Genomic DNA, 11,680 nt, shown 5'->3' with positions numbered 1-11,680 from the left:
AGTGGGCCTTGGCCTTGGCCTCAGCCCTGCCAGCAGAGGGTCCCCACCATGTAAATGAAGTGCCAGCGTGCTTGTGAAGTCTAAGCCTTTGGCATTTGTCAGGAATATCGGGCGAGGCCTCCGGAACCAGGCGGGGCGGGGCGGGGAGGGGCGGGGCGGGGCGGGGCGGGGCGGGGCGGGACCAATAGTGCATACTTAAGCGGCCCGGGCCGGTTCCGGCCTCCCGCCATGGCTCTGAGGCGCCTCCTGCCTGCGCTGCGCCCCTACATTCCCCGCTTCGCCCCACTGTCCACGGCGCCAGCCGTCCGCGAGCAGCCCGCCGCGGGCCCAGGAGCCCTGCCGGGACGTGGGTCGGCCAAGGCAGTGCGGCCACCAGTGCCCGCCGTGGACTTCGGCAACGCGCAGGAGGCGTACCGCAGCCGGCGAACCTGGGAACTGGCGCGCAGCCTGCTGGTGCTGCGCTTGTGCGCCTGGCCCGCGCTGCTGGCGCGCCACGAGCAGGTGCGCGGGGTGCAGGCGGGGGCGCGGGGCTTCTGCGGGTCCCGGGAGCCTTTACGGAGCTTCCTGGCGTGAAAGGGGTGCCTCCCAAGCATCTCCTGGAGCGAGGGAAGCCAGGAAGGGAGGCGTTTCCTGCAATGCCTTTCGAACCTCGCAAATTTTCCTACTTGTCCACGTCTACCAACTAAAAACAATGATCGTTTTAATATTTACGATATATACCACTTGTGGGAATACAGAGTTATCACTTGGAATTTAAAATAGAGTATTCTTCATGTTGCCACAAGAGAAGCCTGGTGTAGTACTCCAGGGTTCAATACCCGGGACCCAGCGGCTTCCCAGACATGGCCACTCTGAGCACACTGTTGGGGAAAAATGGGAAGCCCCTCAAACGCCCAGCTTTGAATTCACCCATGGTAACTTTAAAAAGTGTGAGGACTTTTGGTGGGGGTGGGGGTGGGGGCGGGGGCAACAAGCAGAACACTGTTGTAGCCGCATCGGCCTGGGGTATTAGAGATGAGAGTTATCTCCAGGTGACCCTGGGAAGAGTTTGCAAGGTTCGTTCCCTTTGTTGGCGCCGGGGTTCTGGTGGTGTTGATTTCTCAGGTGAGACTGTGCGGAGGTCAGGGGCTGCACCCCTGGCCTCACCAGGAGGCTGGGGGAGGCAGGGGGGTGGTGTGAGATGAGAAGCACCGAGCCATACTTGAGCTTAGGTGAGGCGGGTGTGAGGTGAGGGCAGAGGTCCACGAAATCAGTGTCAGATGCTGGTGGCCCAAATCCCATGGGGAGCGCCACAGTCAGCCGAGGACCAGTGGTGGTGGGAGTGCGGAGGATGGTGGAGGAAGAAGGAGCTGAACTGGACAGATGGTGGCCTCTGAGAGGCCATTTCTGTGCTTGTGTGCATAAAGATGCCTTAAGGTCAAGCCGTGGCCGTGGAGAGCAGGAAGGTGCGAAGGGACATCCCAGGTAGAGGAACTGGCAGGGGGAGGGATGGTGATGTGGAGGCTTTGGGGAGTGCCCACATCTAAGGGGCATCCAGAAAGAGCAGCCAGTGCTGGTGGTGCTGCAGTAGGAGGAGGAGGCAGCAGGGCAGGAATGCCAGGGGAGGGAGTGGTCAGTAACAGGTCCCTGCCCAGGGCAAGGACGGGCATCCTAGGTGGCAGCTGGGGCCAGCTGTGCAGAAGCCGTGCCCACCTTGTGGCCGAGATGGAGAGAGGGCTAGGAAGGCACCAGGTCAGGTTTCTCTAGGCACAGCCCTAAGCTTTCTTGTCTAGATCAGTTGTTGCACAGAGAAGCCAGAAGAGCTGGGTGTGGGGTTTGGTGCCCAGTCCGCCGAGGGGAATGCCAGGTGCTGTTCCGTGACTGTGGGAGGAACGTGTCGGCTCCGCCGTCCTTTGGATGCCTTCTTAAGGCAAGTGCCAGGGCTCAGGGATGGTGCTGTGGGTACCTGGAAGAGGCAGGGCATCCAGAGGCGACCTCTCCCAGGCTCCCCTAGGGTCTTGCCTGTGCTCTGGGAAGCCCCTCGGTGGGGTCTGTGCTGTTGTCTTGTTAGTGATCCCATGGGTGTTGGCAGCCTCAGCACTGGAAGAAGGCAGAGGCCAGGTCCTGGGCTTGTGAGCTGCTCACTAGAACCTGGTCCTGTGGGCAGGCCAGAGCGGGGGGCCTTCCCTTACCCTCTGGGCTGTGGGGAGATTCCTTCTGCTGAGCCAGCACAGTTCTGTGAGGCGCCGGGGCAGTGGGGCCATCACACCTGCCACAGGAGTGTCAGGTTGCAGGAATTGATCTTTGAGCTGCTGCCTTGGATGCGGACAGCGTTGGGGCCTGCCCTTGCCTGAAAGCAGGACTTTTTGAGGAGAGTTTAGGGAAGTCCCGGGATTTCCGTGACAACAGCACTGAGGTTGGGTGTGCGCCCTCACAGAAGGGACAGGACCCGTGGTGACAGTGGTTCCCTGAGTGGGGGGAGGGGAGAGAACCGGCTCTACCAGTGTTGCTTTGCACACATCTGATCGAGTCTTTCACAGGGGGTACAAGTGTATGTGTTACTGGTGCAGGTTTCTAAATCCTCGAAGGCTCTCCTCACCTGAAGATGTGGGGCTGCCCTGGTCTCAGGTAGTGCCATGCGGGGGCATCAGTGACACCAGGATCGTGTTAAAGTGGTTGCTTTGCTCTGCTCATACCAGCCCTAGTCTGGGCATAGTGGCTCATGCCTATAATTCCAGCACTTCAGGAGGTCAAGGCAGGAGGATCACTTAAGGCCAGGAGTTCAAGACCAGCCTGAGCAACATTGTGAAACCCTGTCTCTACAAAATATTTTTAAAAGTTAGCTGGGGCCAGGCGCGGTGGCTCACGCCTGTAATCCCAGCACTTTGGGAGGCCAAGACGGGTGGATCACCTGAAGTCAGGAGTTCAAGACCAGCCTGGCCAACACGGAGAAGAGAAACCCCATCTCTACTAAAAATATAAAAATTAGCCAGGCGTGGTGGTGGACGCCTGTAATCTCTGCTACTTGGGAGGCTGAGACAGGAGTGTCGCTTAAGCCCAGGAGTGAGCCCCTGCCTCTATAAATAAATAAATAAATAAATAAATAAATAAATAAATAAATGAATGAATAAACAAACTTGCCAGCCCTGCCTGTGTGCTTCTGTAGCCCTGTGCAGGGAGCTTTCAGCCTCAGCCCGGACCCAGTCCCTCAGCCCCCGATCTTTTGAAGAAGCATCCCTGGAACCAGTGCAGCCTGGCTCCCGCCTCTTCATTTAGTGCTGGTTGTGCAGAGGCGAGCAGTTAGGTAAAGGGAGACTGCGTGGCCCTGTGAGGCAATCGTGCCAGCCCCTGCAGCAGACAGTTGCCCACCCTCCCTTCTGTTGGGTTTCTGATGGTTCTCTCAGAGTGGATGTGGATGAGCCTAGTGATGGTTTTCAGGTCCCCAGTTCTGCCCTGCCTGCCACTTGGCTGTTCTTTGATATGTTTCAGACCCATCCTGTTCTCCCAGCTATCCCTGGGTGCTGCCGGCAGGAATGAGTCCTGGCTTAGGCTCAGTGGGAGACGGAGAACATGTCAGCATATTCATTTTCCAGTTTCTAATCCTGTTTATAAAAGAACAAAATGCAGTAAAGTCAGATTCTGTGTGGAGGCTGCAGGAAGGCAGGGGTGAGTGCCTGGGAAACCCTGGTCCTTGGGGCTGCCCCATGGCGTGCCCAGGGGTGATGGTCAGGAGGCATCTCCATGGGGCACCGATGTTCAGGGTAAGGCTGTGGGGCCATGTCTGCCTGTGGGCAGGCGTGTGGGTGCTCAGGGCTGGCTTGGGTATAAGTGTTTGACTCGCTAACGCTTTTGCTTAGACTAGAAGTTGTTCCTGAAACTATGGTTTCAAGAGATGCTCCCCACAAAACAGGAGTTCCAGTTTCCATCGGGTTTGAGAAATCCCAGGCTCTTCCTGTGTCGGTGCTGAGACGGCAGGGGTGGCAGACACGGGGCAGAGGTGTGCTTCTGAGTGTCACACTCAGCCCTCCTCTCCCAGTAGCCTCTTGTTGTCCCTGTCTTTTCTGCCCTGGCCATCCCCCGTGCTGGAGCTCCCCCAGTTTTCCATGCCATCTCCTTGCCTTGGCAAGCCCCACTCCTGGATCTAGGTTAGTAAACACCCCTGCCCCACCCTGCAGGCACTGCCCCATCCCCCTGTCCTGAGTGATAGGCACAGTCCCTCCTTCCCCTTTGGGGTTCCTTTGCCACCAGGATGTGAGATCCTGGTCGGTTTCCTTTGGTTGTTTTCAGTCTGTAAAAGGTGCTTGGTGCATGGGAGCTTGGGACATGTGAATGAGCGATGTGGTGAAATATGTATGATTGGAGGAGACAGCCGAGCAGCTCCCGGGCAGCATCCGTCAGAGTGGCTGGTCAGCCCCAGATGACCCTGCAGAGCCCTTGGGTCATGGGGAGGGAGTCATCTCACAGGCCCCTGTGGACTGTCACCTAGCTCATTGTCCTTGTCGCCAGGGCATGCTTCCCTCCAGCTGGATGCAGACTCAGCCTGAGTTTCACACGTTTGTTATTTAGCATCCATTCGGGGGCTGGCCAGCTGCCAGTCACACTGTTTTAGGGACTTGGGATAAGAGGGAACAAAACATTGAAAAATCTGGGCACTCAAGTACTAGAAAGTCAAGTTAGATCCTCCTCTTCCGCCGCAGAACTGCCAAGATGTGGATACAGAGGATGGTCTCAAAATGCCCACTGCTGTCCTCACAGAGGCCGGCCATTCTCCTTTTTCTCCACCAAGCAGTGGTCAGGCACCCACTGTGTGCCACTGGAGTGACTCATGGGTGGGGCCCTGAAGGGACAGAGTCCAGGTGGGAACAGTGTGCCCAGGCCAAGCAGGCAGCACCTCCTGTGGTCTTTCTGTCCTGGATGGGAACTGGAGTGATGGACAGAGTGGAGAAGCAAGCGGCTTCGGCTGGTCTTCACCATGAAATCGACACTGGAAGCCCAGTCATCGAGAGACTGTATCAGGGCCCCACGGCTGGGGTTAAGTGTTGTGGTCGGGGATGAGCAGCGGGGCCCTGCTTGGGGAAGGGGAGTTCGGGCAGCCCAGGACAGTGGCTTCCCTTTGCCTTTCAGCTGCTGTATGTTTCCAGGAAAATTCTAGGGCAGAGGCTATTCAACAAGCTCATGAAGATGACCTTCTATGGGCATTTTGTAGCCGGTGAGGACCAGGAGTCCATCCAGCCCCTGCTTCGGCACAACAGGGCCTTCGGTGTCGGTGCCATTCTGGACTATGGAGTAGAGGAGGACCTGAGCCCCGAGGAGGCAGAGCACAAGGAGATGGAGTAAGGCCTGCCCGGTGTCTGCGGGCATTCTGATCATGACCCGGGAGCACCCAGTGGGAGCACCCAGTGGGAGCAGGTGGGACGTGTCCAGCTGCTGGGCTTCAACCTCAGCTGGGCGGAGACCAAGGCTAGGAGAGCTTAGTCAGCCCAACTACTGATGACCCTCCTGGGTTCTGCCTGGAGTTCTTGCATTTTTGCTTCATGTAGATGACAGCTCTCAGCTTTCATGGGAGGCCTGGTGTGCGTGAGGCCTGAGGAAGCCGGGCACAGAATGGCCCTTGGCCCTATCTAGCCCACCGCCTGGAGGGGCACAGGCACCAGCATATGGACCAAGCACTCTGCAGAGTGGTTGATCTTGCCTGGATCTCCCATGAGCCAGGGACTGCTCCAGGAAGTGGAGAGAAACATGGTCTTGTTCTGTCCTGATGCCCAGGAGGGCGGGTCAGGGTGGTACCAGCTGCCCTCTACACTCACTGCCCAGGGAAGGGGCTCTGTGTCAGGTTAGTGACCTCCAGGAGCTGACTCCAGGCCGGCCTGCCACACTGCTCCTGGCTTCAATTCCCTTCTCCACTGATACTGGGGCAGGGGCCAGGCCTGGGAGGTCCCACACCTGCAGGGCAGGCTGAGGCCAGGCAAGGGTCGGGCAGTGGGACCCACCTGCGGGTCAGGAATCCCTGCAGAAGAGAGGCTGTAGCAGAGCCTCCCGCATCGGGTCAGCAAATGTTTGTGTAAACAGCCAGGTAGCACAGACTCTCAGTCTTGGGCCAGACTTTCCCTGCTACAACGGCTTCGCTCTGCCTCAGTAGAGCCATGGTAATTAGAATTTCATATAATTTTCTTGTGTCACAAAATATTATTCTTGTTTTGATTTCTTTCAGCCTTTTTTTTAAAAGTAGGGTCTTGCTGTGTTGCCCAGGCTGGAGTGCAGTGGTGCCATGGTTCACTGCAGCCTCAACCTTCCGGGCTCCAGTGATCCTCCCATCTGAGCCCCCTAAGTAGCTGGGACCATAGGCATGCACCATCATATCTGGCTAATTAAAAACATTTTTTTTGTAAAGATGGGATCTCCCTATGTCTCCTTATGTATTTGGGTCCCCTGCACCCAGACAGCAGCTGAGCCTGACCCACATGAGGCTTGGGACAATCCCTCTGTGGATCTTGTCAGGTCTTGTTTGCTATGCCCCTCCCTGGTGGCTGGCCTGGGAAGGGGAGGGAAAGGCAGTCACATGAGGCCTCCAGCCCTGGGAACGGAATGTCTGCGCCTTGCCTTAGCATGCCGGCTGCCAGTTGCCCGGAGAGAGAAGCCCAGCCCCTGCCTTGCGATTGGCTGTTTTGAAGGTGGGGTGCTCCAGCCCCAGCATCCCACTGTGTTCCTAGCAGGCCCTGTGGGCCTCACAGCTGCCTGAGCCCTTGGCTGCAACCTTTGCTGAGCTGCCTGTTGAATAACCAATAGCCTGTGTGTTCTCAGAAGGAGTCTGGCTGGGGACTTGGTTTCACAATGGGGTTTTCTTCTCAGCCACCTCTGGTATGAAAAGACTCCTTTCCCAGGGTGGTCCTGCCTGGCTTCCTCCCTGCCCTGCAGGCTGTGTGTCTGGAGGTGGGCTGGCCTGCACTCTGCCAGGGAGCTGGGCACCCCGTGCCCTTAGGAGCTTGAGTCCCTTGCCCTGCAAGGGCTGCACCTCTCTTGCTGCTGGTGGCTGCTGTCTGCAGGGGCCCTGCTCCAGCTCTGGGAAGTGAACAGGGTTCCCTGCTGTCCTCACGGGGGTGCGTGGTGAGGACACCTACCCAGCTCAGCTGCTCTGTGCCTTCAGAGGGGCCTGAGCCATGGGGATAGGGCTGGGTCTGCAAGCACTGGTCTGATGTTCACACTGCAGCATGGCCCGCCTGGCCGGGAATGACCAGTTATGCAGACCCTAGTGCAGGGAACTGCTGAAAGATCTGTATTCCTAACCTACCTTCCTATCACAAGGGCCATGAGCTCTACTCTGGGGAGAGACACTGAGGCCACCGCCCCAAATGAAGGCCATGGCGGGTGGTGCTGGCCTAACCGTGAGAGGCCCAGGGAGGATGGAGGGGATGGAGGTGTCTGAGTGCATGGCGAAGCGAGTCCCAGCAGTGCTCTGGAGCACGAAGGAGGAGGTGGGAGGCTGGAGGTGCAGGACAGCAGTGCCCACACAGAGGAGGGGTGGAACATGCTTCCCAGAGGCCAGGGCCCCACCCGATCCCAGGAGAGAAGTCCCAGGGATCCCCCAAGCAGGCTGAGGTCTCAGGGATGGGAAGGGGCCAAGCATCTTCCTGACGCTTGGGCTGTGAGGGGACGCCTAGCGGATGGATGGGGCATCAGTCAGGGTGTGCAGGCCGAGGGCTGGCTGGAGGCGGGGTCTGGCCCTTGGTCTCCAGGCTGGGGCAGCTCACTTGGGATATGTGTGCAGTGTGTGTCCTGAGCGAGGGGCTGGGGAGACAGGGGCTGGGGGAGCTGGGGAAGGGGGTACAGGTAGGAAGGGGCTTGCCAGACTTCCCTCCAGGGGAGAGTTGGGCAAGGGCAGGGTGTGGACCCCCATGCTCTGTTTGTTTCAAACAGACATCACGTCCCCAGGAACAGCTGCCCAGAACTGAGCTTGGGAGAGGCTGAAGGGGTGGTCAGGGTCTTACTGCTGTCTCTGAAGACCCCCTGGGGACTCGTGCTTGTCCTCCTCTGCCCCATGTCCCCTTGTTGCTCCTCCCTTCTCTGTGTCCCGGGCCGTGCCCATGTGTGTGATCATATGTCCTTCCACAGACTATACCCTGGGCATGATGAGGGGTGGGGCTGGGGGAGCACAAAGCGGGTCCCGGCTTTAAGCAGTCACTGGGATGTGGTCCCCACCCTGATCGGGGCCTCACATCCACCAGTTCACCCTTCCTCCTCTAACACCCCACGGTTGCCAGTGCCACGTGCCCCCCCTTCCCTGTGGTGCCTTGAGCCGTGAAGTGGCAACGTCCCAGGTGGTGAGTCAGATTTCCCGTGTGGCACCGGCAGTTCTGAATCAGCTGCTCTCAGGGTGCATTCTTCCTCCCCTCCAGTGGAAACAGGACCCTGACCTGCCTGGGAACCACCATTTGTGTCTCCTTGTGACTAACCCATGATGCCTGTTGGAGAGTGTGACCCTGTCCTTGCCACGTAGCTGTCCGCTCTGAGACCTGGCTGCCCCTCTGGCCACTGCACATGCATGCGGTCATCTTGGCCACTGTGCTTGGCTGTGTCAGCCTGGTCTGTGCTCTGGAGGTTCACGGAGGGGAACAGGGGCAGCCTACGGTGTTCTGCCTCTGAGCGTGTCAGAGCAGGAGAGGGAGCGGCCCTGGCTTCCCCAGCCTCTCCTGCCGGGCCCACCTCGGAGGATGAACACAACAGCTGTGGGAATGCTGAGCAGGAACTCGTCTGCCTGGGGACCTGTCAGATAATGATCCTGCTCCATGGAGGCAGGCTGCCTCACAGGCAGACACCTGTCTGGTTAAGTCTTGTGTTATCCCAACTGTGGGCTGTGTGGTTTCAAGATGGGACCTTCTCATCAGGGTCATGGAGGCCCCTGAGGCCCCATCCCCACTGTCTGCTGTTCCTTGCCATGAAGGTTTCTACCCTGGGTGGGGCTCTGGCTGCCGCCCCAGCCTTAGCAGAGTGAGTCCCCCTTGGAGATGGCTTTTGCCTGGTTGTACCCGAGCCTCGGCGTGAAGGTCCTGGGGCTGGCCTCACCACTGGTCTTGAGGTTCCCAAGCCAGGGACCCGGGAGCTCCCTGTCGAAGGCAGGGGATCACGTGCTGCCTGCCTGTTCCCTAGTCACAAGATGACATTCCACCTTCTTCTGTCACATCTCTGTCATCACAAGGCAGTGAGCGCATATCTGCCTGCCAGCTCCCATCCCTGGGCTGCAGCCTTAGAGGACCTGGAGGCACATGAGGAGTCCCTGGCCCATGTGGGGCTGCCCAGGAGCGGGTGGGAGGGAAGGCCTCCTGGTGGGGTCTCCTGGCCCAGGGCTTGTTCCTTGAGCAGGTGGAAGGTGGACAGCAGGCAGCTGAGGCCCCTTGATGTGGAGGCCTGTGGGATGCGGCTCACTGACCACTCCTCTGCCTTCACCCTTCCCGGCACCTGAGGGGGACCCTGTCCTTTCCTGTGAGTGTGGGCAGAGCTGCCCCCGAAGGTCCGAGCGCCTCTGGGGAGCTTCAGGAAGGCTCTGGATGCTGTTGGTCATGCAGCCGACCTCTCCCCATGGTCACTGACTTAATCAGGCTTTGAATATAAAGTCAGATGACCCACAGAGCTGCTCCCGGGGCCAGGGAGAGACCATGGTCACTTTGTCACAGTAGACTTAACAGCCACAGCAGCTCTGCTAGCCCTAATGACACAGCACCGAAACCAAGTGCCAGGAAGCAGATTGTGGCCTGAGGAGGAGGAAGAGGAGGGTGTTCACAGTGGCTCTGGCAGGGGTGCAGGGCTGGTGGGGGAGGGGAGCCAGGTACCCTAGAGGAGGGAGGGGCCAGTGGGAATGGGGGTGCGGGCCAGACGGGGATGGAGAGGCACCCGCAGGAAGGACAGGGGCTTGGCTGGGCAGAGTGTGGTCAGCCTAGCGGGAGACAGCCAGCATCCTGGCCTCACTGGTCTTGAGGTTCCCATGCCAGGGGCCCGGGATTTTGGGTATTACTGGGAAATGATGGGAACCTGGGGTGGGGCGGCATTAAACAAGATGAGATGGTAAGATCTGCTTTCACTTTAAAGGACCATTTCTGGTTGTTGCTTGGAAAAGAAGTGTCAGGGGCAAGAATGCTGCAGGAGGGCCGGCCTGGAGGACAGGGTGGGACTGCAGGCTGGCTGCATGGGGACAGGAGCCTGCACTTGCATCAGAGGTGCCTGGGAGACCCTGGCTCTGGGACAGAGGCCTGAGTAAGGGGGCCTCGTTGGGGATTTAGGGATCTCTGTGTGCTGGTGCCTTCCCGCCTCCGTTCCTCTCAGCCCTGACTTGGAACCAGGTAACTACCTTTATTCAAGAATTGCTGCAAGGCCTGGGCTGTTCTGAGAACTCAGGCATATCGTTCTGATTTCTCCGCCCACAAGGAGCCGGGGGCTTCCTGAGCCCTTGGAACACAACAGCCCCATAAATTGCTGCCCCTCCCAGGCCCAGGTGTTCTCCCCAGGCTGGGGTGGGGCTGGGGCTGCACCTTGGAATCTACCCTCCACCGGGGTTGTGGTGGGGCCCTCCGTGCAGCCTCAGTGGGAACTTGCCTGTCACCTGAGGCTCAGGTGGTGTGACAATGACCTTTGCCTGCCCCCTCCTTCCCACAGGTCCTGCACCTCAGCTGTGGAGAGGGATGGCAGTGGTGAGTGACAGGCCACCGCACATGAACAGACGCCCTCCCCACTCCGCGCACCCCCTGGTTTCTAGGAGATTCTAGGCTGGAGCACAAGTGGGCCTGGGGGTGATGTCGGAGTCCGGGATCCTCCCTATGTCAAGGGCCCTTCCTGTGTCCAGGGCACCTGCTCTGTCGCTCTGGGCTCTGACATGCTCGCAAGTGTCTGGGGAAAGAGATTCGTTGCTTCTTTTTCATGGCCTCCTGGTGGACCCAGGCTTTTGTTGAGGAGGCTCTGCCATCCTGGCCTCACGAGGAGGTTTAGCCAGGGGGATGCAGCACTCCAGGCGGAAGAGCTGCAGTGCAGAGAGGAGGGTGGGTTTGGGGATGGGAGCCATGGGGCAGCACAGTGCCTGGGCCAGGCTGGCATGGCCACTATGCTTGGAGCCCTCCTGAGGGCAGGGGCCCTGGGCCTTGGAGTGTGGGTGCTGGGAGTGGGTGTTTGGAGCTGTGCTCAGGCCGTGCATTCGCCATTCCAGGGACAAATAAGCGAGATAAGCAATACCAGGCCCACCGGGCCTTCGGGGACCGCAGGAATGGTGTCATCAGTGCTCGCACCTACTTCTATGCCAATGAGGCCAAGTGCGACAGCCACATGGAGACATTCTTGCGCTGCATCGAAGCCTCAGGTGGGGCCCCCTCTTTGCTAGCTATACCCCCGCCATGTCCCAGCCTGAGTGGACCCCTGGGCTCATGGAGGTGCTGGTGGGTGAATGCCAAGCTGGGGCAGGAGCCAGAGGGCTGGGTTCTGGTCATACTTGGGTGCCTCACTGTTCGACCCCTTCCTTAGGGGTCCCACTGCCTCCCAGAAGGCCTCTCCTGCCCCCGCCCCAGCCCCCTGTTCCCTGATCCCACCTCATGCTCCCCACCCTTCTCCCTGGCTCGGGGCTAGGACCAGGAGCTGCAGGAAGTTGGTCCATGTCAGCTGCCGAGCCACCCTTAGCTCAGGGTGGAGGTTCCGTTCAGGGAGCTGGTGCTGCATCTTCTGCCTG

The 11,680-nt window shown here is 59.1% G+C and overlaps 1 protein-coding gene across 1 annotated transcript; it reads left to right on the top strand.

The window, feature by feature from the left end:
* The first annotated feature begins 228 nt into the window (after positions 1-228).
* PRODH (proline dehydrogenase 1) lies at positions 229-11,478 on the top strand. The gene is made up of 4 exons (XM_026447119.1): positions 229-501; positions 5,104-5,312; positions 10,624-10,658; positions 11,168-11,478. Exons 1-4 carry the CDS (start codon positions 229-231, stop codon positions 11,476-11,478), a joined length of 828 nt encoding a protein of 275 aa, XP_026302904.1.
* Positions 11,479-11,680: the final 202 nt, after the last annotated feature.

The sequence above is a fragment of the Piliocolobus tephrosceles genome, chromosome 19 (assembly GCF_002776525.5).
Source record: "Piliocolobus tephrosceles isolate RC106 chromosome 19, ASM277652v3, whole genome shotgun sequence".
In the NCBI taxonomy this organism is placed as follows: Eukaryota; Metazoa; Chordata; class Mammalia; order Primates; family Cercopithecidae; genus Piliocolobus; species Piliocolobus tephrosceles.
Note: the sequence above shows the minus strand (reverse complement) of the source record. Positions and strands in the feature narration are given on the sequence as shown.

Bases quoted from the DNA above. Each gene is read 5' to 3' on its own strand.
- PRODH (XM_026447119.1), top strand. From the start codon at position 229: ATGGCTCTGAGGCGCCTCCTGCCTGCGCTGCGCCCCTACATTCCCCGC. The intron at 502-5,103 runs GTGCGCGGGGTG...TTTGCCTTTCAG, and splicing joins TGCTGGCGCGCCACGAGCAG to CTGCTGTATGTTTCCAGGAA. The intron at 10,659-11,167 runs GTGAGTGACAGG...TCGCCATTCCAG, and splicing joins TGTGGAGAGGGATGGCAGTG to GGACAAATAAGCGAGATAAG.